The 26206-nt window shown below is 49.6% G+C and overlaps 1 protein-coding gene across 1 annotated transcript in view; it reads left to right on the forward strand.

The window, feature by feature from the left end:
- The first annotated feature begins 24941 nt into the window (after positions 1–24941).
- Positions 24942–26206, forward strand: part of SH2B2 (SH2B adaptor protein 2) — a 31247-nt gene continuing 29982 nt past the window's right edge. The window contains exon 1 of the mRNA XM_077836765.1: positions 24942–24986. Coding sequence (XP_077692891.1) covers positions 24942–24986 — 45 coding nt within the window. The remainder of the gene's footprint in view (positions 24987–26206) is intronic.

A 26206-nucleotide genomic window follows, 5' to 3' on the forward strand; every position in this document is an offset into this window, starting at 1 on the left:
TGGGAGAATGTTTGCCGGAGAAGAGGTTGCCCCCAGGAGGGTAGGGTGGTAAAAGAGAAGGTTACAGAGGGGTAAAAGATTTAGAGTAGGTGAAGGGAAGAGATGATGATGCAGGCTGAACTGTTCAAAGCTTTTGTGGTGAAGATGAATGGCAGCAAATTAACAGTAATACATACCGCATGTAAAGCACAGTCTATGTCCCAGTCCTATTGAGGCCCTTTTATTTTACATCGCAATGTAAGTGTTCTGGCATGCTCCTTAAAAGGCCTTGAGAACATGCTTAAGGTCTGTGCCCTTTGGCTGCACTATATCATAAATCATGCTGTGGAGACCCGTTACCTGAGTGGGTGCTGTCCACCCACCATGGGCTTTGTAATCTCCAAATTCCAGCCCGGCACAGCTAGCTTGTGATTGATCCAGTTGCGGGATGTCACCTAAAGGAGTCCCAATATGGGACACCTGCAGGCTTCAGGGACGCGCCATGCTGGTTCTGGCCATTAGCGCATCTTCCTCATGCAACCGACTTGCAGTGAGACAGGCTTTCATGAGCTCTCCTGTCTGTGGGATAACCCCCTAGGTGTCAAGTTCACGCTCCCTTGCTGCTGTTCACTGGAGGTTGCGTCAGGCGGCAGACACAGCCGCTTCACTCAAAGGTAGGAGGCCATCAGCTTGCCCGTTTGGATGGCTTAGGTGTTTGTCCTTCTCTTCTAGAATGTCCTTCACTTGGGAGAGAGGCAGGGACTGATGTGCTCTGCCAACCTGAGTGTCCAGTCCGCCGGTGCAGCGGGCCACCGCTTAACTGTGTAGGTGGGGATTGAACATGGGACCTCTGGCTCTGAAAGCATCAGCCTCTATGACCTGAGCTAAAAGACGTACCTCTGTCAGCCAAGGCTCATCAACCACTATGTGTGGCTGAGGACAAAGCAGCACACGGCGTGGATGTGATTTGCACTGGCTCTTTGCTCTGTGTGAGCAGCAGGAGGGGAGGGGAGGAGAGGGAGTAGTTCATCACAATTATCATTACTCCCAGAAATGCTAGTAGGCGAGGGAGAGAGCTGCATTTCTGTGAGTTGCATAATTTTAAAATGTCTGTGTTGAGTGGCAGGTCACCAAGGCAGAGGTGTCTGGAGTTCACCCAAGAGCTTTTGGCTGATCACAACTTTAAAGAGAAGTGTTTAAAGACCAGAGATTACAAGGCTTGTTGTAATGGACCATATGCCTGTTATTTATGGGGACAGATGCAAGATTAGCTGTTCTCATGATCTATAATTAGAAGATTCTCCCTCTCTATGAGGTTCTTGGAACAGTAGACTTCTGCCATGCTTCAAAGTTTTCTTATCATGAGCTTAACAGATGTTCTTTCAGTGCTCTATGAACCCATCTTGGACAATCGGTGAAATTCAAAAGCGTTCACCTAGACAGTAATAGAAAAGACACATGCCACTAGCTATGCAGGGCTGGAATGTGGAGCCCAGGGTTCTAATTCTGCAAGTCCCTTCACCTCTCCGTGCCTCAGTTTCCCCATTTATAAAAGGCATAGAGTGGCACTGACCTGCATTCATAAAGGGCTTTGAGACCCGTAGGTGGAAAGAACTATATCAGTGGAAATTCTTATTTGCCCATCTTCCGCCTTGATCTCCGCAGTCAGACCATCTTCTCATATCAAGGCTTGAAGAGAGCCAGCGCACCATTTTCCACTGGGTGCAGCATTGCATACTGTCTGCATCAAACAATTGAGGGCCTACAACTAGGGAGTTTCTGCTAGGCTGGTGTATGTGTTGGGGTGGGGGAGGTGGTGAGTAGCGAAATGTTCTGCAGAGTTGTGAATGTGGCCTAGTGGATAGAGCACTGGAGTGGGACTCGGGAGACCTGGTTTGGTTCCTTCTCAGCCACAGACTTCCTGTGCTGATCATGGGCAAGTCACTTAGCCTCTCTGTGCCTCTGTTCCCCATCTGTAAAGTTATCTGGCACTGCCCTGCCTCTCAGGGGTGTTGTGATAAATACACTAAAGCTCGTGAGGCACTCAGATATTATCCTGATGGGGGGCCACAGAGGTACCTAAGATAGTTAGCAGCAATTTGAATATTCACCACCCAAAGCATGAGGTTTTGCAACATCCCTGCTTTTCTTTCTCCTGCTCAAGTTTGCTGGCCTCATTTTCTCCAGCTCACACAGCAGGGAGGTATTTGACCAGCACATACCAGTATTTTTTCCAGACCCGTGCTGCAGTTCTTAGTCCCATTGCCTTCGGATGCTGAGCAGACGAGCATCTCAAGTTTTAGCCTGAGATGTTTCAAGGCCACCATAAATCATTTAGCAAGTCACTTAGTCTCTCTGTGCCTCAGTTGCCCATCCGTGTAGGGATAATACCGCTGCCCTATCTCACAGGGGTCTTGGGAGGAAAAATACATTAAAGATTGTGAAGTGTTTTGGGTGCTAGATAAGAAATAGGGTTGTTATTTACTACTGATAAGGGATTTGGTGCCCAAATCTCCTAGGCATCTTTGATAGCCCTCCTCTTAAACCCCATCCCCTGCTGCTTCCACCTGATCAGCAGCACTGGGGGCCTCCTTATCTCAAACAGTCACACATGGGGCCACAGTCTGCTCTTAGAGATGTTCATTGGAGTTGCTGTGGATTAAAACTTGTGTAACTGACAGCAGGATCTGGCCCGCTGATCTTAGCTGCGAGGTCTCTGGCTACATAACCTTGATAGAACAGGATGCACTCAGGCACTGTTCTGAATCAAGAAACTTACCAAGAAAGCCTTTCCAAAGCCGGATTTATAATATTTTTATTAATGATTCATTCACATGACTGCATTTTTCCTCCCCTCTGTGGAGCTGCCATTCATCTAATGGAAGAGCAAGTTGAAACCTTGCTGTGCTTGACTCTGTGGTTTGCATTTTGCTGAAGGCCAGACAGCGAGTCTCGCTTCTGCAAGTGCCGAAGTCCATTTGGAGACGCGGGTGCGGGGAGGGAGACCTTTATTAAAAGGTGAGCAGCACGCTCTGGTTTTGATCTCCTTCCTCTCACTTGGAGTGGGGAGGCTGTTTAGTGGTTTTGGGGCATCTGTTCTAAAAGCTAAACTTGCTTACTCTACAGCTGGAAGAATTCCTAATAGGGCAGCGGATAAGAACTGAGAAGCCTTTTCTCTCTGGACAAATGTTTTCTAAGCTCCAAATGACAGGAGGGCCCTTTAGTGAGTCTGGGCAGTGAGTCAAAGCCTGCATTTAGCAGGTGATTGGTTCGGAGAAGGTAGCTTGACCATTAAATTGGAGGGCAAAATGTTCCTCAATGAATATTTCAGTGGGACAGACTGTAAAACAGGGGCATGAAGCTTGACTTGGATGGGAGAGGAAACAGACATCCAGTCTGACTATGCCTATTTATATCCTATAGATCTTCATTAAACAAAAGACCAGGCTCCTCTGTTCCCACCACAGTGGGTGGAGAAGGTAAATGGGGCAGTGGAACTTGTGACCGGAAAATTTGGATGGTTATTATCATTGAGCCTAGGAGCTCAAGTCATGGCTAAGGCACTGTACTGGGACTCGAGAGCATTGGGTTCAGTTCCCAGCTTTGCCAGAGTCCTTGCATGTCCTTGGGCAATTTGCTTTGTCTCTCTGTGCCTCAGTTTCCCTCAATAACAGTCCTCTCTTTCTCTTAGCCTTTGTCTAGTTTAGTTATATTGTGAAGTCTCTGAGAGTAGGGACCGCCTCTCATGGGGTCAGTCTGCATGTGGAGCTGGAGATGTGATTTCCAACTCGAGGAGACAGACCTGTGCTAGCTTTGATTGAGCTAGAGGCCTAACAGTGTAGATGCGGCGGCACAAGTGGGGGGCCCGTGTATGATCCCATCTGAGACCCCAGGCATATACCGGGGAGGGGGGGCCTAGCTCCTTCTACTGCTCGCACTGCAATGCTGCCTTTCTGTTTTGCAGCATGCTAGCTCAATCAGAGCTGGTGCAGGTGTGCCTCCGTCGGATGGGAATTGCATCTTCCAGCTCCAGCGTGGCCGCAGCCCCTAGCTGATTGTACCAATGCCCAGCACAATTGGCCGAACGTGGTAGGGCCCTTTGGGTGCTACTGTAATACAAAGAATTCATTTATTCATCATCAGTCCGGGATCAGTATCCAGTCCTGCCTCACTGTTCTCCTTCAAATCCCTCCTTAAAACTCTCCTCTGCCATCCTGCCTACGAAAAGGGAGACAGCGCTGAGATTGGTGCCTGTCATGCTGGCTAAAAGTCTCTCCTTGTTTCCTTGTGCTCCGTTTCACATACCCTTCTATTGTCTCTTGTCTTTATACTTCGATTGTGAGCTCTTTGGGGCAGGAACCCTCTTTTTGTTCTGTGTTTTACCGCGCGTAGCAGCATGGATCCTGTGGGTGGCTGGGGCTTGTCGGTATGCCTGCCGTACAAAGAGTAAGTCCTGAAACACCAGAAGAGGCCGTTCTTCTGGCACTTCCACCCTGATGGTGCAAACTTGGGGCATTCCTCCCACCAGCCTCCCAGCCAGGCTCCTGCAGAGCAGGGGTGCCCCTGATCTAATTAAATCCCTCCCGCCTGAGCACCGCTCTTCCTTTGCCATTGGGATTTGCATGCCGTATGTTCTGGTGGAGCCAGGTTGATAGTTCCGCTTGGATACCTCAGCAGCACTGCAATCCCCCAGGCCAGTCTGTCAGGTCGGGAAGCTGACAGGCCTGTAGAGCGCCAGGGATGGGAAAACTCACAAAAGGGGCAGAGCAGGCTGGTCTGAGAGACCAACGTGGTTCTCAGTTAGAACTCTGAGACAAAAGGGGGCCCTGACACAGCTCTCTGCTGCTAACACTAGTTGCTCTGTGTGCTGCGAAGCGACCAGAGTGCGGCTTAATAATAAAAAGGCAGTGAGTTTCTTTCTACGGCATTAAGAACCATGGAGACCCGGCTGCCAGCTTGGCTCTCCCTCGCTGCTTCTGCACTGTAGCTGAGACGTGAGGGGTGGAGGTGGGAGGTGCTCTTGGGACTGGGCCATTTCTGTTCCTCTTGTTCTGCCTCTTTCTTTTGTGCCCCTTTTCCCAACTGCGCTGGCGGTGGGAGTCCCCTGCCAGATCTGGGGCAGACACGTGTACGTCCGGGGTATCCAAGCTGCGGCCACTTCTGGCCCTTGAGGCTCTAAATTGTGGCCTTTGTGTGTGTGGGGGGTGGGGGGGCTGTGTGCGACCCATTGCTATGGGGCAAAGGTAGGAGCGTTGCTTCGAGCAGCTCTGGGAGCATGCGGAGCAGGGTCCCTTCCCTGTTGCAGCTGCTGAGCAGCGTCCCTGCTGGCCACCTGCTGCATTGCAGCAGATGGAGGAGGGTCCCTCGGGCAGCTCCATTGCCTGCTTCCCTGCGAGGCTGTGGGACCCTAGCAAAGGACTGTTCCCCTCCCCCACACAGCCACCCAACGAACGGAAGGAGCAGACGCTGCGAACCTATAGCCAGTTGCGCTCCCTGATTCTCTGACCCCACATGGGGGGCTGCTGCAACTCGAGCCAGCTGGTTCTGGCTCCCAAGAGACCCAGGGCCACCGGGGGGATAGCTGGAGCACAGCCGCTACCTCAACACGCCTTCTGCACCCCGACGTTCCCCCTGCACCATGGATGGCAAGGAGGGAAGCAAAGGGGCAAATGCCCGGGCTCTGCTCCCACTGGGGACTCTACACCAGTGGTTCTCAAACTAGGGCTGCTGCTTGTTCAGAGAAAGCCCCTGCCGGGCCGGGCTGGTTTGTTAACCTGCCACGTCCACAGGTTCGGCCGATCACGGCTCCCACTGGCTGTGGTTCACCGCTCCAGGCCAATGGGGGCTGCGGGAAGCGGTGTGGGCCGAGGGATGTGCTGGTCGCCCTTCCTGCAGCCCCCATTGGCCTGGAGCGGTGGCCCTACTTTGAGAACTACTGCTCTACACCATGGAGGAATACCCAGCAGGGATCTGTGCATGGCGTCTGCTCCCTTCGCACTGGCCTTAGTGGTGGAGATGGAGCAGAGGGAGGAGGGATAGCTCAGTGGTTTGAGCATTGGCCTGCTAAACCCAGGGTTGTGAGTTCAATCCTTGAGGGGGCCATTTAGGGATCTGGGCCAAAAATTGGGGATTGGTCCTGCTTTGAGCAGGGGATTGGACTAGATGACCTCCTGAGGTCCCTTCCAACCGTGATATTCTATGAGCCAGAGAACCTACTCCAAAGTATTCATTGTGGCCCCTTGACCTCTTTGAAATAATGTTGGGTGTGAAAGGTTAGACACCGCTGGTGGGTGTGCGCACTTACACACTGCTGGGTAGAGTGTGTGTTGGTTCCCTCTGCTACGTGTGCCGATGGATCTGCTCCCAGCTCACCAGGCAGGACTGTGTCTCTGGGAATGAATTGTATTCTTCCAATCCCCGTGTACATCTTCAGCGGCTGTCTGTGTGCAGCCATGGGGGGTTACAACACAACTCTCTCAAAAGCTGCCAGCAAAGTGCCTCCACCCAGCGGGTGGGTCCCAGAGGGCAGCACTTGCCTTTCCACAGACACCAGGCATGTCACCTTTGCAGCAAGCTGGGCCTGATCTCCGCTGGTTGTGGCCCAGGCAAGGGTTTTGCAGCCTGGAGATGTGCTGCACAGCTGTGAGTGTTCTGGGATCTTTCCTCCTCTCTGAGCAGATGTGAAATGTCTGCAGAGTACACGAACTCTACAGTGTGACACTATTGCACTGACGAGCTGGTGCCTGCCTGGCAATCCAAAGGACTCTTCTCGTAACATTCAGGGAGCTGATGGGTGACTTGTTATCTCAAGGATGGATCCCTCGAATTCTGATTTGTATCAGTCTTCTCTGGCCAGTGCCTGAGGTCTCACAGCTTCGTGGATCCTTATTTGTTAGCCAGGCCCTAGCTGTGGGTTGGGAGTTGCATTCTTTGAATAAAACCTTGCAATCGCATCCAAACCATGATGGTTGGGTATCCCTTGTTGTGCTGCAGCCATCATGCTGTTGCTGGTGTGATTTGTTAGCTCTCGCGTGCCAGACGGAGCTGAACTACCTCCAAGGAAAACAGTTACTGCGGGAAGTGATACTGATTGCTCTTCTCTGAATTGGTACTGAACCAACCCCACAGCATGGTGGTAAAAGAATAATGTGGCTATATGCCTTAAGCAAAAGAAGGGTACCTCCAGAACCAGAAGTCTTGTCCACTTGTGGTCATTAAAGATCCCGTGGCGGTTTCTGTGAGCGGCGTAGCATCCTGGCCAAATTCTGATTTGTGCAATTCGGTTTCGTAAATTTCCTCACCTTCGCAGTTTCAGTTGGAGGCACTGCTCTTCTTCACTTCCCGTTCTAAACTGTTGTGTAATTTTATGCACTGTTGAAGAGCTTACATATTCCAGTCCAGAGCTGGCTGCACGTCTGTGCTGGGTGAAATGAATCCAGTGTGTACAAAGGAGTTTGTAAATAATTTCAGGATCCGTCGGAAGGAAGGGCACTACATAAATGTCACTCACCACTTTTGAGTGGGCTCTTCCTAAATCCCATTGATAGCTAATTGTTTAGGGGATGGTTTTGTTTTGTTTCTGTTTCTTATTTTTTCTTTCATATAAAATTTGTGGGCTAGGTGCCATGATGACTATACGCTGTAGTCTCTCAAGCTGAGAATCTGTGTCAATAGTGGATCACTGTATGTTAGCTACACCTTAGTTCTATCCTCATTTAGTTGTCTGGTTCAATGAATCTTGCTGAATTTGTAACTATTCCTTGCTCCTTCTTGACCCCTGATGTTACGCATGCTCTCACTCTGTGCATTTTCACTGACGGCATTAATTTCATTTCTTCTTGAGGTCGGTAGCTTAAATAGACTTTCTGTTCTTGTCATTTGTCTCTGTTGACATGCATCCCTGGTGTACATAGGACCACATCAGAGCTTATCAGGAGGGATTTTTATAACATTACTACAGGCAGCTGACACTGGCTTTGCAATTGCAAAAGCGGGATTTCAGCTTGACCTGTCCCCAGCAATCGCTTTTCTTTTAAAACACGAATTCCCTTCTGAGGTTATGGCTTTATTTGGCTAATATTCTGTGTTTGGGTACTCCATCCTCCTGCTACATCTCTGCCGGTTGGTTAGGAGACTGTTGCAATAAATCCAGGGCCACCAATACTTCACAACTGTTGCTCTACATCCCATGGTCAGAGAGAATTCATAGATTTTGAAGGCCAGAAGATAGTGGTGTGATCATTTGCCCTCCTGAATAACAACACTCTAGAGAACTTCATCCCACAATTCCTGTACCGAGCCCACAAATTTGTGGGTGAGCTAGAGTGTATTGTTGATAAAGATGTCCCGTCTAGATTTAAAGATGCCAAGTGATGGAGAATTTACCACCTCTCTTGGGAAGCTGTTCCAATAGTTAATCACATTGAGTTTTTTTTTTTTTTTTAAATTGCATTGTATTTTCATTTTGCAGTGTGCTGACTTTAACTCCCAACCCCTGTACCTTAGAATATCAGGGTTGGAAGGGACCTCAGGAGGTCATCTAGTCCAACCCCCTGCTCAAAGCAGGACCAGTCCCCAGTTTTTGCCCCAGATCCCTAAATGGCCCCCTCAAGGATTGAACTCACAACCCTGGGTTTAGCAGGCCAGTGCTCCAACCACTGAGCTATCCCTCCCCCATAGACCTTTGTCTGCTAGATTAAAGAGCCTTCTCCTGTCATATCTTTCCCCTACGTATGTAATTATAGAGGATCTGAGGTTTTTATAGGGCCCCCATTAACGATTGTGAGGTGCTCAGATATTACTATTTATCCTCACAACACCCCTGTGAGGAGGGCCGTGCTGTTATCCCTGTTTTTACAGATAGGGAACTGGGGCACAAAGAAGTTAAGTGACTTGCCCAGGTCACAGAGGAAGTCTGTGGTGGAGCAGGGGATTGTACCTGGGTTTCCCAAGTCTCAGGCTAGAGTAGGGTTGCCACCTTTCTAATTGCTGGAACTGGATACCTGATGCCCCGCCCCCTTCCCCTGAGGCTCCACCCCTTCTCTGAGCCCCGCCCCCTTCTCTGCCTGTTCCACCCCCAAGGTCCTGCCCTTGTCACTTTCTCCTCTCCCCCCGACCCCCATTGCTTGCTGGATTGTCTCAAGGAGCCTGCCTGCAGGTAGGAGGCAGCCCTAGCTGAGCAGGGGCTGGTGCGGATTTATGACCTGGCGCCTCACCTAACCCTGTAATAACCGGACTTTTGGTTTGGGCGCCATTTAGGGTTGCCGGGTCACCTTTTCGACCAGACTTTCCTGTTGAGAGCCAGGCACCTGACAACCCTAAATGTCACCTGGACACAGAAGCCAAAAACCGGACTGTCCGGGTAAAGCCTGGCTGGGTGGCACCCCTCGGCTACAGCCCCAACTACAGGACAAGTCACCTCTTGACTGTCTCCCTTATGCTCTGGCTCCAAAAACGCAGGGCCCTTCTATGCCTCGATGCCTTCATTTTTGTGGAGTGCTTTGGGATTCCTTGCATGAAAGGGGGCTATGGAAGTGCAAAGTGTTATTAATAATTCTCTTCTCCATTCCCTCAGACCTGCCTGGGTGTCTCACTGAGGCTTCACTTTTATAAAAGGGCCTCTTAAAGCCTGTCAGCCCCATGCTGATGAAAGGAATTTGCCGGGTGTGCGTTTCGGGGAGAGTTTTGAAATCTCTCTCATCAGGGATGTTTTTGAAGCCTGGCATTTCTCTCTGAGTTGTTGGAGCTTGGCTTGATGTCGCTTCCAGTTCTCTGTGCCGCGCGCTGGCTGGCAGGTTTTGGCCTGTAGGAATTGTCACTTAGCTCCGTCCCCTTCCTGGGCCGATGGGTGAGGGGAAACGTTGTCGCCGGGGGGTGAGCGAGAGGACGAAAGCAGGGGAACGTCTGTGGCCGAATGCGCTGGGTTTTGTAGAGGGCCGTGGCTTGGGGGAGCAGAGTAACTCGCTTCTTCCACACGTGTTGGCCTTCGTTATGTCACCGAGCTGCTTGACCTTGATGTAGGGCTTGTGTGTGTGGTGGGTGAAGCTCGCAGGGTAGGCCTTCGAGGCAGCTACCTAGGACGCAGGTGCAGCTCCTGCCCATCTCCACCATCTGGGATAGTTTCATGGGCCTCTGCCCCTCTTAAGGGCTCCCGTGCTGCTACACCAGCGAAGCTCTGGCCTGGTTGCCCGCTCCCCACCAGTCATTGTGTGGCTGGGTGTGAGGGACGGCTGCCCTGCCTCTCTCAAAGATGGCCTCTCAGACCTCTGGGAGCCGCAGTGGAGGCCAAGGGAGGGAGCTGCCATTCCAGCCTGGCCTGCCATTCCCTGGTAGCTGGGGCAGCTTCAGGGTGGGGGCGGTGACAAGGATGATCTGACCCCCCCTGCCCCAAGTTGCTGGGTATCAGTGACATCAGAGGGGCTTGTGCAAGCCCTGGAACCCCAAACAATTTGGATGCCTTGCTTTAGAGTGGTAAGCGGTGCTACCTTGCTGATAATGCCCAGTAAATGAGCCCTGCCTTAAGTCACCATGGCACGAGTTTTGCTTCATATTGTACCCATGCTTTTATACTGGTGCAGATCCATCCGTGCAAAACTCCCGAGGGTCGACGAAGATCTATTCTTTTATAACGCAGTATAATAAAAATGTAGGGTCCAGTCCTCATCTCCCTTGTCTGTAGGGTGACCACCCAACCTGTGCTTTAAGGGACATCCCATGTTTGTTGCCTATTGCCCCACATCCTGTACGGACTGAGGACCCAAAAGCATTTGATGAGAGTCCAGTTTCAAGCAATAATTGTGCAGAGGGGCAGACACTGACATACCCTCTGATTTCTGCACTGTGAACGGAGCACGGTGAGTGGAGGTGCCGTCACTTTAACGATACACCTGGTCCCCTATTTTTTAATGTATAGGTGGCCGTTCTCTGATAACATGTATACAACTTCCCATTGACTGGACAGTAAGCAGGTGTAGAAACTGGTAAAACCTCCTGTCCTCCTTCTGCCCCCAGAGAAGAGACACCTCCCTCCCAAGGAAGTTGCTCGGATCTGGCCCGCTGGGGAGGAAACGTGCCATGAGGATCGGAGCAATAAGATAAGGCAGCTCCAGCCAGGCACACTCAGTTCTGGTTTCCCATGTCTCTGTCTCTCCGCACTTCCGCTGTCCCTGTTTCTCTGTTCTTCTAAGCCTCTGTCCTTTAGGGCTGCGAGGCTCGGGGCTCCAGTTCCGTTACTTCCCAAAGGCTCCACGTGACCTGAGCTAACAAGGGAGAATTTCCCTCAGGAGCTGCCCTTGCTCCTTCAACCCGCCCTGCTCGTACAGTGAGTCAGGAGGCATTGGCATAACTCCCGGGGTGTTAGGCAGGAATTCTTCTGGATCTGCATAAAAAAACCCAACCATCACCAGATTTATCTTTTGTAGCTGGCAACGAATTGGTGGGTGGAAAGCGGGGTGCGAAAAGCAGAGTCCATCTATTGCAAGTGCAGTCGCTGGAGGCCTGGCTCTCTCTGCATGGCAGGGTTGCCAATTTTGGTTGGACGTGTTCCTGGAGGTGTCCTCACATGACATAATATTTAATTAGAGATGAATCTTTAATTCCTGGAGCCTCCAGGACAATCTTGAAGGGTTGGCAACCCTACTGCATGGGCAGGGGATTCCCTTTGGCAGGAGAAGCTGTCAAAGGGTGGGGAGTGCGTTAAGAAGAAGCTTTTGATGCTGTTAATGCTGAGGACCTTGTTTTCAGAGATCTGAGCATCTGCTGCTCCCATTGAACTGTAGCTGTGGATGCTCAGTGCCTTTGCAAATTGAGTCCTTAGTTTGGTTCTCCCTTCCAATCTTCCCTCGGCACCTTTTGCCCCTTCCTCCCCTCCAGTGAGGCACTGATAGGAGCCAGAGCAACTAAATGCAAGCACTGCCGATGGGGTACCAATATCTGCAGTCTCCCTCGCCTGCCCCAGTACCCCTTCCCACGTCTCCCTGTCTGAGTGGTTTATCACTGCTGCCCCTGTGCTCTGGGCGTCTGCTGGTTGTAGATCCCTAGTGCCAGATCTGGGACCTGCTCATGGTCTGTGGCAAAGCGTGTGACAGGGATGATTGCTCCCCGAGCCCAGACAAACGGAGAACGTGGGCTGAGAGGGGAGTCAGGTTTAGTCCCTTCCCTTCCCCACAAGCCTAGCTTCTTTGCCTGTGGCCCTCCTGTTCCCTGTCCCCCTTGTTTGTGCTGAGGGTGGCTCTGAAGGGAAAATTATTCTTCCTGGGAATCTTAGAGTTGAGGCGAAGTAGCTGCTCTTGAGCTCCAAGGCATTAAACTCTCCGCTCAGCGATGGATGGATAAGCGGGAATAAGAGTCAGCTGCCCCAGTAACACACCAGTTTTGCTCTTTCTGCTGCTTTTACAATGTCCCTTGGGGGAATGTGCAGATGCCGCTCTGAAAACACCACCACCACCACCGCAGTATTTGGGCGAATGAGATTCTCCCAAATCAAAACCGGCGTGTGATGATAATGGCCAGAAATGGTGGTAGGGAGTTCAGATAACTGGGCAGCCTTCCCTCCTGTACATACTGACACTTGGGAAAATCCTGGCTCCACTGAAGACAATTCGAGTTTTGCCATTAACTTCAGTGAAGCCAAGATTTTTGAAAGAGTGAGACCCACTTCTGCTGGAGCACAGCAGTCGTGAATTGCAGCACCCACCAGCTTTCAATCTGGGTCTCTCCTAAATGGAATGGGACAGAATTGTGCCTAAACACGCTCTCTCGCGGCCACTTGTGCATATCTCTTAAGACCACACCTCGAAACCGTCAGACTTGCATCATTTGTGACCGGTGAGGTTCGGCTTCTTGCTATCTATCCTATGGTATAAAGAGAGACTGAGCCTTGTCCGGAGGACACTTGTGGCGGTGTTGGATTCTGCAATGTGATAGTTGCTGTGGTATAGACAGGCCTGGAGAGCAAGGTCCTGGCGTTGAGATGGCTGTCTAGGCAGGCAGAAAAGTGTGTTCGCACCTAGCCTGGGATGTACAACCCTGTTGATTGTCAGAGGGCATGATGGCCAGAACGCTCGGATTATTCCTTTTTCTGCGAGAGTTGGGGCTCACAGACTCTCACCTGGAAAGTAGGCACACGGCACAGGCAAAAGGGATCTCTGACATCTGTTATCTTTGTAGCCTCCTCTCCTGCTCCACTGCATGGGGGATTGGCCAACAGCCTACCTTCCTCTTTTCTCTTCCTGGAAGGCTGATACCAAATGTTTAGTGTTTGCTCCTACCCTCTCTAGGTTAGTGGGACTTTTGCCATGGACTGCAACGGGGGAGCGGGATTGGCCCATAGTCTGCATCTAGCTATAACCACCCAGTTCCTTAACAAGGTTTGGCTTTCTTTTTGGCAAGTATTCCTGTGTCTGCAGTATCAGACCAATCAAATTATTTAATTTTGGTTTGTGTGCTGTAAACCCAGATTCTAAGGTGGCTCAAGAGCCCCCATCCTCTCATCTGCCTGTTCTGAAGCACTTGGTACTTAGTGGTTACCCACAAACCCCTCACTTGTTTCAGGAGTTCGGACTCCAGCCAAGCGGAGCAAACCTCCTGCTGAGAAGGATGGAATCAGAAACCCTGCTTTCTTTTTTGATCAGGATTCTAAGACCAGACCGTTTCTCCCTGCAGCTTTCTGCTTGGGCAGCTGCAGAAATGTGAGTTCAATGCCTGGCCTGACTTTTATGTTTCTGGAGGACCTTGGGCATGGGAGAAGTGCAGAGGCAAAGTGCCTAACTCCTCACAGCGGTCTCTGATTGCAGCTCTGTTGATACGGCTCGGGGAGTCCAGTCTATCCATCCTTAGCCAATTAGTGCAATGCAGGCTCCTCTACTGAGAGCAAGAGCGGTGCCATTGGCTTAATAGGGGTCTGAACAGAATACCGAAGGGTCTCTGATAGATATACAATACAGCCCCACTTAACCAGCATGTAGGGATCAGTAGGAACCATCTGAGATTCTAGAGCAATGTTGTTGTGCTTTTGGTAACCAGCAGTTTCTGTTTGAGCAGGAAATTCAGGCTAATGGGATTAGGGCCACATGCGTATAAGTCTGCGAGTGTTGGTGCAAAATGGCCAGTGCTGTGGGGTCCCACACACACAATTGTTGTTTTCCGGGACAATAGTGCTGCTCAGAGTTCCTGCTTTTAAACACACCACTCCATTTGCAGACCTGGCGTAAGTGGGTGAGGGGCCGTTGAAATCGGTGGTACTTACTCCCGGTCTGAATCTCACATGGTGTCCCTTGCACTGTGTAGTTCCTTTGGTCAATGGTTAATAACTGGTCACTTAATCTGCTGGCTGTTTATTCATAATCTTCTTTCACTGGAAACACAGACTCTCTCTGAGCGGGGTATGCCATGAAATGTCGGTGAAATTTAATGAAACTGGCCCATTTTCCAAGTTGCCTGCAGATGTTTCACCGCTTCTGGTCCTCAGGAGACCAGCATGGGGTGGGTGGTGCCTGTAGAACTATCCCAGCCCGGCGAAGCTGGCAGAGAGATGGGGCGATGGAACCGTTTCATTGGGCCGTGAGAATGCTTAAGAAACTGGATTCTGGACCTGAGTATTGAACCTACTTTTTAAGAGGAGCCACTTGGCTCTTGCTCACTGAGCATATGACAGCTAATGTGGATTCTTCTGTTCCTGTGTTCTTTTTCCTAGCAGTGCTCAGAAGGAGGGGAAAGTGCTGCACTCCAGCTACCAGGGCAAAACAGTTAGCAGCTAGGATGCCTTGCGCTTCTGTAGTCCTGGAGGAAACTTGCTATTAATGAACTGGACCGTACCTCTCCTTGCAGCCAAAGGACTGGATGGTGATAGGAGGAGGTCTCCTGGCTTTTCTGTCTCTCCTCCCTTACCAGAATCACCTTAGGTTGCTTTGGATACCTGCCAATCATAAAGCAAGTCTTGATGATTGCACAGATACTGCTGGCACAGAATGGCTACTGCGCACCACCCCAGAAGTGGCTGCACTTCTGTGGTGGACTATCTCATTGACCTCAATATTCAAAGCTGGCTACCTGCAAAGCTGTCTCTGCCCACCACATGGGGGATACAAAGCTGGCCCTGAGGCTCGTTGTGCTGCACAGCTAATGCCCTTAGCCCCTGGAAGAAACACCGCATGTCATTTTTCAAGTTGCCCCTCCCTAGTGGGCTCAGAGGAGCCCAGCAGGGCATGGACGGAAGCTCATTTGGGGAGAAGGGGCAGTAAAAAAAATAGGAGGAACCCAGAGCCCCCTGTAGAATGAATTAACAAACCGATCTTCCTCCAAAGAGAGCTAACCCATGACTTTTGAAGCCCACTGTCCTTCTATGTCATAGCCCTTCCTGAGGAGCACTGACCTCGTGGAACAGTCTGTGTGTGACCAGGTCAGGAACACAAGACCGAGGTGGCTTGGCTGTAAGCACCATCTGCTGAAGCTATCTACATTCGCGTCAATTAGCTGGCTTGTTATCTTTCCGTTCCCCAGCACTCCGGCCGCACTGCAAGCCTTGCCTGGCTGTGGGAGCCACCCAATCTGCTCCTTCACGTTTTTTGCATTTCTCTCCCTCCGTGCTGCTTCGCACCCTGCTTAACGTTATTCAGTGCAGCTGCTCAGTAGGCTCCAGGCCCTTTCCCAGTCACTGCAAGGGAGCACTTTAAAGAGCCACTCACATCAGAAATGTCAGCATTTTGCTTCTTGGCCCTGGGCTCATTGATGCTGGTAAATCCAGACTAAACCGCTTTTTTTTTTTTATCCGAAAGTCAAGTTCCTTGATTGACCACAGTCCTCTTGTGATGTTTCTCACCATCTGCCTTGTGGATGCAAGGATGTGTTTATTGTTCTATTCCTTTTCCCACATCACTGTTAAGATACTCAGTTCTCAGAAATTATTTCTATGCTCTTGCTTCATTCTTTGCTCTCCAATTCGGTGTGAACATCCTGAATCAACATCGGGTGTCCTGGTACGGTGGAGATGGGGATAGTATAAAGAACCAGGTAGTTCTGCTTTGCACCAAAGTCCTGTCTAAGTAGCACTTTCAGCAGATTCTCTTCCAACCATCTTCACTGTGCAATAGGCTGCTCTCCACCTCTTCATCTATATAAAGCTGAGTGGGTATGTTGTAACCTACTGCTAAATGTGTACTACAAATCCCCGTGCCCAATCCACAGAGGATAGGAATCCGTTACAGTGCCGCCTTGGGAGCCTCAGTTCTGTAGCGCAAGCAATGGCAGCTCCTGCTTTTAGCTCTGGAGGTGCCTCTGGTTCGGTCCTTGGTGCCTTGGCCAAGATGGCAGCCGTCGGGGAAGAAAAGGGGTTTAGCTACGAACACCACTTACAAGTATTTGTGCAAGCACTATGCAGAGAAACCTAATTCTTTAATGTGGGTATATCTAGAAGTAACGAGACAATCATACAGATTGAATATTAGGAAGCGTACTTCCTAGAGCTGAGCTCGGCTAGACTTTCCCTGGGAAAGTGGTTGATGTCTCTCAGAACTGGGTTGAGCCTTGGGAAATGCATTGTAGGAAAGAATCCCAGGGATGGGCTGAATAATCTACTCGGTCTCTTCCATCTGTGTGGTTTTTAGGATCCGTCAATAGAAGGTGCAACAAAATGGATGTCTGATCAGTGCTGCTGTTCCCCTGGTCTTGAGGTTTTCTGGAGTGCCGGTGATCTGTACTGGTTCCCGTGGATAGCATGTAGCACTCTGTTCCTCAACTTGCTTGAAGCATGGATGGATCATTTCCCCTGTGAGGTTCTGGCTGCTTAGTGATCTGTTCATGGATCCAGAGTCAGTCAGCTAAGTGACAATCATCCGTCAAGAAGACCTGTCTTCAGCTGTCAGCCAGGGGATGGCAAAGTAAAGAACGGGTCAGAAATTGGACAAAGCTCCTTCCGTGGTTAAGGTGGGAAAAGAGCTCTTGCAATTTGTAACCTGGTCGCACAGCCTGGATCTAGCTGATGGAGAATCAACCTGACAAGGAATAGTTGAGCTGTCAGCCCTTCTCCGCACCAGTGACGGAGGAAGAAAGATACAAACATGGGGCCAAGTAATGGTACCAAATAGGGAGTCTGAGGGTCTCGGTTCAGGACTGTCTATAAAGAGGGGAGATATCATGTTTATTGGAAAATTCAGATTAAAATTCCATAGCACGCAAGGTGTGAAACCAAATGTCTTGGTGCTATTAAATTTTATGCAGACTGTACTCTGGTGGGTCATGCATCTTCTGTTGTTGTAACTTTTGTGTAGTTTCAAAAAGTTGTGGATACAAAAATGAAACAAAAGACATGACAGAAATCCAGCCCGAGAAATTAATGGGCTGACACTAAAATCCTGGCTTTGGTATGAAAGACCTGTAGAACATCTTGGGAACAGGGGATAAATAATATCTTAAGTAGTGCTACTTCGGATCAGGTTTTCCTTGGAACCCCAGCTAAAATAAGCCCTATAAAGAATACAGCCACGTTACCAAGTCTGATACAAGATCAGTAAATCCTGAAGGTGAATCGTGTTGGGAACTTTCAGATGGGGCTCCTTAGTGGCTTTATGAAAAATCAATAATACTTTTGCATGGTCATAATCATAAAACAAATGGAATTTATGGCCTCTGACAAGACCATGTTTCCCAGGATATAAGGCAGAGGTGGAATAACCCAAAGCAATAAACTAAACTAGGCTCTTAGGAGGAAACACTTTATTTTTTTTCCCTCCTGCCCGCCGCACTGGCCTTGAGTCTGGGGTGGGAATTTTCAAAGGTGCCTACAGGAATTAGGTGTCACTCTGAATTAGGTACCTAATTCCCATTTAGAATCCCTATTAAAGTAACTTTTGAGAGAGCAACTTTCTATCCCATTTGCTAATGATGGCGAGCCCCCAAACATCCAGGACTAGGAAATAAATGATCCCAACATGATCCCAACATGCCCAAGTAGCTGTCTCATACTCCAGAACTGTAAATATTTTCGTTAGTTACTAAAAATAAATGTCCCATCATGAATAAAATCTGCCTAAGGCCATGCTCTTTCTGGTGTTCAAAATGACCTAAGTAATTTTACATACAAACAAGTAACCCTTTCATTGTCATTAGTCCACATCCTGGTGTGTTTTCTCCCCAGCTAGTGTAAGAAACAAACAGGATAACAGACACGTTAATGGAAGTTAATCTCTGAATAATTAGTAGAAGGTTTTTATTGTTCTCCTCCTGCTTTCCCAACCTCTCACTCCCCTTCCAAAGGGGTTGGGGGAAGGGTGCAGCTAACTGTCAGATGAGCAGCCAATGAACTAGGCACTGGTGGAAGAGCATCTCATTTGTATATTGAGGCATTCCCCATGATTTCTCTTGCTAGTCTTTTTTCTTTTCCATCTGCAGCAGTTGCCTGGAAGCGTAATTGCACAGAAAGCTAAGACCTTCCTGACTGGACCAGGGCTAAGGAAGGCCGGTTTGTCTTGGCCTTTCTACACAGCACGTCGTTGCCACTTGATGGCTCTGCGATAGTCAGTGTGAGAGTAGTTGTACCCATCGCACAAATCGTTATCATAGTCTGCGCTAATTGGTGCCATGTTAGCAAATGCTGCAGAGAAGGCGAGGACTGACAGGACGGTGGAGACTGAATTTACCTTTTGCCACTAGGTGAGGTCCCTCCAGGACAGCTGAGACCGATCAGCCATGTGGTGCATGGGAAGCCTTCATGGTCGATCCTGGGACTCTGCCTCTTTTGTGGCTAAACTGAGGAATTTGTTCTCCGGGAAAAAATTGCCCTAAACCAGAACCGTTTTTCTTAAGTCCACCACAAGCCTCAAGGGAAGGCAGATGGAGGCTGATAAAATGGGATCCAGATCTAAATTGCACTTGTGTTGGACATTGTTTCAAGATGGGCTTGAGTTGCTACATTTGGATCCAGCCTTCCTCAAAGTTGAGTGGGCGTTTGAGCTAGTTCTGGTTCAGAGTCATCTCTAGTTCTGCAAAACCCATTTCACCTCTCCCACCCTAGCAATCCTTGCCCAACTCCAGAGGTGGCTGGGTCCAGCGCACCAGTTCCAGGGATTTCTTGGAAGCTTGCATTTAGGCAGGTTTCTGCTCGGCAGTTCCACTTCAGTGGCTCCATCAACAGGTGCTGGGTCTGCCTTCAAGGCATTTCCTGGGCACTGTGTAGATAACGTTAAATAAAATCCTTTATACCTTTCCCCTTTCTCTCTAATTCATCCATCTGGCACTTGGATCTCCCGGGGGCAGAGAGAGTGGGATTGTATAACGGAGGCGATAAAAGGCTGTTGTATTTATTGCTTCCTGAAAACAGAAGGTATTACTGCTGACCTCCTTCGCCTTTACCCACTGTCTGTGGGAAGCTGCTATTCTAGTGAATGGAACTTCTTCCAAACTTGTCAGCAACTTAAAAAATCAATAGCGTTCCCGGCAATCGATGCTGAGTTTCTAGCCAGCCCCACTCTTGCCCTGCCACTGTGAGCTGTGTTCTGTTGACAAAACTCTTCTCCGAGCCCAGTGTGGTGCTGTGAGGGTGAAATATTAATAGCCTCACGTGCATGCTTGTTGGAGCACTCTGCACTGGCTGTTCTCGGGATGTTAGCAGAGGGGCGGTAGCTGCTGGACTTTTCACCCACCTGCAGCGCTCTTCCCGCTGCCTGTGGGCTGGCAGTGTGTCCGGGGCCTGGCGAGACTCCCGCCGTATCTGAGATACTGCGGTGATCAAATCTCCCATTCTTCTCGGATGAATAAAAGAAGATAGACTCGCTTCATATGAATAATAGTGCTGAGGGAAACGTGCCAGTCTGATGGGACTACAGACCAAAATCCTTTCTCTATGAAGCAATAGGACACACCTGTATAGTGCCTTCTTTTGGAAGATCTCAAAGCTGAGACCTGGAGTAGCGGGCAGGCCTGGGTCCCCTCTCACCCCCACTCGCCCCTGAGGAAGTAGCTGGACTGTCGGACTGTGGTACGTTTTCCTGGAAGGGGGGAACATGGAGTGTAGCATAGCTGGAGGGCTGTGTCCCGAAGAGGCTGCCACAGTCCTTGGAGTGACGTGGGTCCTGGAGCAGAAGTGATGGTGGCAAGACATCACCAGAAGAGGACGCACTGGCAAACAGAGCTAATTTCCAGGACAGCCAGCAGGAGGCGCCGCAGTGGTGAACGAACCCAGTCACTCTGTTGCTCAGCAATGAGCTCTGCGTCCTATGTAGAGCTTTACAAAGTGTGAATGCAGATTCCAGGGTGACAACCAGCATCCTAGCAGCCCACTAGACAGGTGCAACATCCTGAAGCATCTCGGTCTATAAATTTACTCCAGTGTCTGCTCCCTCCAAGACCAAACAATGCTGAAAACTGAGCCAAGCCAATGAATAATTCACTTCTCGCCTGGTTCACTTGACTTGTTAGAGAATCTTAAATACATGGAATAATTTCTTATAATCCACCTGGGATAACCGCTGAGCTGCTATTGGCTCCTTCCTTTGCTCTCTTTTCTGTATGGTGGCTGCTCCGCTCTTGGGGGCTAGGTGGTGGTGGTGGGGTCACCATTAAATATTTATCCACTGTTAGCACTGCTTCAGTCTCTCTTTCATCTACATTCTAAATGAACGTGGCCTCATGAAGGGGTTCTCCAGTCCTTTCATATTGCAGACCACTTCATGTGAGAGAGAAACTCACCTCCCATCCCCAAACCCACCACATGGTTTCAACCAGACACCTGCAGGGGTCAGAAAGGGATTTCCCTTCCCTTCCCCCAATATAGTCTAATGCTCCTTCCTCTGTGAATGTGAAGGTTAATCTATGTAAAACAGTTTTCAGATCCTGCTGTTAGTACAAAGTAGGGGTGTGTGTGTATGTGTGATTTCCAGACTTGTAAAGCTGAGAGTCCATTCATTCTTTCTCGGACTGAGGGTACCCATGTATCCACACAGACTTGTACCCATGCATGGCGATGGCTAGTTATGGGTAAGGAGATATTGCATGCCTAGTTTGTTGGGAGGGAGGGTTTATGTCAAAAGGGGTGTCTCACTTTATTCCTCCATGCCAAAAATCTGCCTTTAGACAGCTAGCAGTCAAATGAAGGCCTCCTCAGCTGTGGGCAAGATTTGCACAGCTGCAGAACCGTGAATGCACCTGCAGAATGGGCTACTTGTCAGTTGCTTTACTCGGGGCACATGTACGTTTGCAGTAGAATCTGGTCTCCCTCCCCGTTCCATTCACCCAGGAGCTGCAGCTCCTTCCTGGAATGCTGCCCTGCCATAGATCCTGACACTGATGAAGATGAGTGAGAGGCAAGGCTTCCCCGTAACGAAAAGGAATTCTCTGAACGCCAGCCACGCAGCTCCAGAGCAGCACTTAATGGCTCTGAATCCCTTGCCCAATAGGTGAGAAATTATTAGCCCAGGTGTGACCTTAATTAATTGCTAGGCTGGCTTAACAAATGAGCATGGCTCTCTTTCCACCGAGGGTGTTGCTCTGTTGGAAGCAGGGGCAGTCGCTTGCCCCAAATTGCATCCAGAGGGGTGATGATGATTATTTTTGGCTTCCCTACCAATGAGTTCAGGCAGCAAGCGCCTCGAAATCTATCTAATCCTGCTGCTTGGCTGTCAGGGGCTGGGTGGACTCTGCATTCCCGATTTGATCTGTGTGACATTCCCTGCCCTTGACGCAGTCCATCCCTGCCATCAATAACGATCAGCATCAGACTCCCCTGCCCTCCCCACTCAGCTCCTGCTGGCTTGGTTTCCCATCAAAGCATTATTAATATCCCTGGGTTCCCCTCTGCACCTTGCGCTCCATTGATACTGACGGGGAGTGAGCTGGATTTATAATCTTGGTCAAGCCTGTGATTATAAGGGTCTCTCCCTGGCTTCGTGGGGTGTGTCCAACCCAGGGCTCACGCAGAATTGGCTCCTTTATCCGTAATCATAGGAACAGATGTGATCTCTTTACCTTACAAACACTAACAAGCTAGATCTGGCCACACCATGCCTGTGAGGTTTCACCCTCATTTTAGATACGTAGGTAGATAGATAAGGAAACCAAGATACAGAAAGGATAAGTGACTTGCCCAAGATCACATCATGAGCCTGTGTCAGGGTAGGGAAAGAGAACCCTGCAATCCTGACTCCCGAGCCTGTGTGTTAATCTTCAGCACCATATCAGCAAGAGCTAGTCCAACTCTGGCATTGGCAGCTCTGCTCATCAATGTATAAACCTGGAAGCCCAGCCCAAAACACGTTGCTTTTCTCTGCTCATCTTATCTAGACCACGTCGCTGGGCTTTCTGCCTTTCCTCTTCCTGTGTCAGCTTGGAAGGTTGTCTCTGGCCCAAGCAGAAGCATGTTCAGAGGCTGACGCTCATGAGCTTCTGTCTCTGCTCCAGACTTGATCCCACAAGGGATTTCGAAAGGACCCTGCACTTCCCCTGGGGAAAGTGGTTTTACTTTCAAGTTCACTGTTTTCCACCCAGCCTCTGTGGGGACAGATGCTGAGGAGGGTCCAAGCAACAGTAAATAAAAGCGATCACACTTTCTACTCCGTGGATGTGTGGCCAGAGTGTTTAAAAGGTTACGAATCATCCATAGATGTTCCAATAAATGGCTAAGCAACTGTTAGAGTCCAGTAGTGTTCTTATTATAGAGGGCTGTAAGCCATGGTTATACCTTCTACTGCTCTGCTTACAACCACCTATAGAATCATAGAATATCAGGGTTGGAAGGGACCTTAGGAGGTCATCTAGTCCAACCCCCTGCTCAAAGCAGGACCAATCCCCAACTAAATCATCCCAGCCAGGGCTTTGTCAAGCCTGACCTTAAAAATATCTAAGGAAGGAGATTCCACCACCTCCCTGGGTAACGCATTCCAGTGTTTCACCACCCTCGTAGTGAAAAAGTTTTTCCTAAATCCAACCTAAACCTCCCCCACTGTAACTTGAGACCATTACTCCTTGTTCTGTCATCAGCAACCACTGAGAACAGTCTAGATCCATCCTCTTTGGAACCCCCTTACAGGTAGTTGAAAGCAGCTATCAAATCCCCCCCTCATTCTTCTCTTCTGCAGACTAAACAATCCCAGTTCCCTCAGCCTCTCCTCAGAAGTCATGTGTTCCAGTCCCCTAATCATTTTTGTTGCCCTCCGCTGGACTCTTTCCAATTTTTCCACATCCTTCTTGTAGTGTGGGGCCCAAAACTGGACACAGTACTCCAGATGAGGCCTCACCAATGTCGAATAGAGGGGAACGATCACGTCCCTCGATCTGCTGGCAATGCCCCTACATATACATCCCAAAATGCCATTGGCCTTCTTGGCAACAAGGGCACACTGTTGACTCATATCCAGCGTCTCGTCCACTGTAACCCTTAGGTCCTTTTCTGCAGAACTGCTGCCGAGCCATTCGGTCCCTAGTCTGTAGCGGTGCATGGGATTCTTCCGTCCTAAGTGCAGGACTCTGCACTTGTCCTTGTTGAACCTCATCAGATTTCTTTTGGCCCAATCCTCTAATTTGTCTAGGACCCTCTATATCCTATCCCTGCCCTCCAGCATATCTACCTCTCTTCTCAGTTTAGTGTCATCTGCAAACTTGCTGAGGGTGCAATCCACACCATCCTCCAGATCATTTATGAAGATATTGAACAAAACTGGCCTGAGGACCGACCCTTGGGGCACTCCACTTGATACCAGCTGCCAACTAGACAGGGAGCCATTGATCACTACCTGTTGAGCCCGACAATCTAGCCAACCTTCTATCCACCTTATAGTCCATTTATCCAGCCCATACTTCTTTAACTTGCTGGCAAGAATACTGTCGGAGACGGTGTCAAAAGCTTTGCTAAAGTCAAGGAACAACACGTCCACCGCTTTCCCCTCATCCACAGAGCCAGTTATCTCATCATAGAAGGCAATTAGATTAGTCAGGCACGACTTGCCCTTGGTGAATCCATGCTGACTGTTCCTGATCACTTTCCTCTCCTCTAAGTGCTTCAGAATTGATTCCTTGAGGACCTGCTCCATGATTTTTCCAGGGACTGAGGTGAGGCTGACTGGCCTGTAGTTCCCAGGATCCTCCTGCTTCCCTTTTATAAAGAGGGGCACTACATTAGCCTTTTCCCAGTCGTCCGGGACCTCCCCCGGTCACCATGAGTTTTCAAAGATAACGGCCAATGGCTCTGCAATCACATCCGCCAACTCCTTTAGCACTCTCGGATGCAGCGCATCCGGCCCCATGGACTTGTGCTCGTCCAGCTTTTCTAAATAGTCCCGAACCACTTCTTTCTCCACAGAGGGCTGGTCACCTCCTCCCCATGCTCTGCTGCCCAGTGCAGCAATCTGGGAGCTGACCTTGTTCATGAAGACAGAGGAAAAAAAAAGCATTGAGTACATTAGCTTTTTCCACATCCTCTGTCACTAGGATGAACTCCTCATGCCCGTAACACTATAGAACACCTCTTCAGCATTTATTAACCTTTATTTGCTATAAATGTGCCTTCGCAGAAAGTGTGAGTAATGGGGTGGAGCTGAGGACAAAACAGATGTGTTTTACTTTTTTTTTCTTTTTTCTCCTCACCAGGCGATTCAGCTTATTAGCTTGTGAAATGCTTTCCCCAGGGCAGAGCTAGAAACCGGGGTGAGCTGCCCAGGCACTGGAGCATATGTGGTAAGGACCAGTCCCCTCTAGTCCCACCTGCAGACAGACAGTGACCTGACCCTGAGGTTCTTGACCAGCACTGGCCTGTAGAGTAGAGTTCAACAAAACAAGTGCTGGCAGTTTGCATCGAACCTGCTGACCATATAGGGCTGGCTGGCTCCTCCTCGCTTCAGCTGCTGAATTGCACTGAACAGCAGCTAAAAATATCACATCCTTTCCTGATGCTATTCTTCAATGGCAGCCTCTGCGAGTAGCTACATCAGAGCTGTCAGGCAATTGTGAATGGGAGAGGAGGCGGGACGGCAGGATCCTGAATGGGAGGGGAGGCCAATCTGGAGGCACACGCTCTTCCTTTTAAGGTACAGTCTGCCAAAAGTTAGAGAGCTCCTGACTTAATGAACCCAGCAATGAAGTGTGAGCTGCACACTTGTTTCCCTTCCCATCCTTTATCTGTCTTGTCTGTTTAGTGTGTGAGCTCTTTGGGGATTGGGTATGTATAGCGCCCGGCATGCTGGGGCTGGTGATCTCAGCTAGGGCCTCTAGTCTTTAAACCATGATTTGAGGACTGCAGTAACTCAGCCAGAGGTTAGGGGTCTATTTCAGGAGTGGATGAAGTTCTGTGACCTGCAATGGGCAGGAGATCAGACTGGATGATCACGATGGTCCTTTCTGACCTTAAAGTCTATGAATCTACTGTACTACAGATAAAAACAGATGGGGTTGTACATTTGTGCAGTGTTGATGGGTTATGCAAGTCAGGTCATATCTCGCAACAGGAGGGATCTGTGTAGTTAGATACATGATGGATGGCTGCAAAAGGCAGTTACAATGGTCCGTTAGCTGGATTCATTTGCTGGCCCTATGAGCAATTCTTCATGTTAATTGCTCTAACCTTGCTCACGGTATTGCCCCCTTGACACCCAATCCAAGATGAGAGGGTGAGCGTGTGAGGGAACTGAAACCACTACAGCAGCCCCTCTCAGTGCCTGGTGTAACTTCAGGAGCAGACGAGCATGGTCATTTCCAGCTAGGATTTAATATTTAGTGGGGCATATCAGGTCCAGGTGTGCTCCTGAGAAGATGAATGACTCCCACAGGCGGCAGGCCATGCACGTGGATTGGTATCACTCCACCTCCAGCTTCAGCAATAGCAGAGGCTGGTTATGTCAGCAGAGTCCTTTAACTTATTCCAGCACAGAAGTGAAAGCAAAGGCTGGCTTTTTATGCTTTTGCAGCTGTGCCTGAATTAACCGATGTGGGGTTTCCCTTGTCACTTGGATGAGACCCTCCCAGCTCCTGTCGTCGTCCACTGACTCCATCTGTAAAAGATGCCATCTCCCGAAATACTTTCTTTTCCCAGGAGCAGGGATTAACAGCATTGCAGGAGAGCGCTCCCAAAATAAGGCACTCCACTCCATGCACTTCTCCCTCTGGGGAGAGGATAAGAGAACAAACGTATGACAGGTGTGTGGCCGTGTTACTGAAAGCACTACTGGAAGGCACTCGTACGACAGTGTAAAAATATAGAATAGAATAGAACTCTGAATGGATGGAATTTCCTGTTTCCTCGTTCACTGTG

This window comes from Eretmochelys imbricata, chromosome 17 (genome assembly GCF_965152235.1).
Source record: "Eretmochelys imbricata isolate rEreImb1 chromosome 17, rEreImb1.hap1, whole genome shotgun sequence".
NCBI classification, from domain to species: domain Eukaryota; kingdom Metazoa; phylum Chordata; order Testudines; family Cheloniidae; genus Eretmochelys; species Eretmochelys imbricata.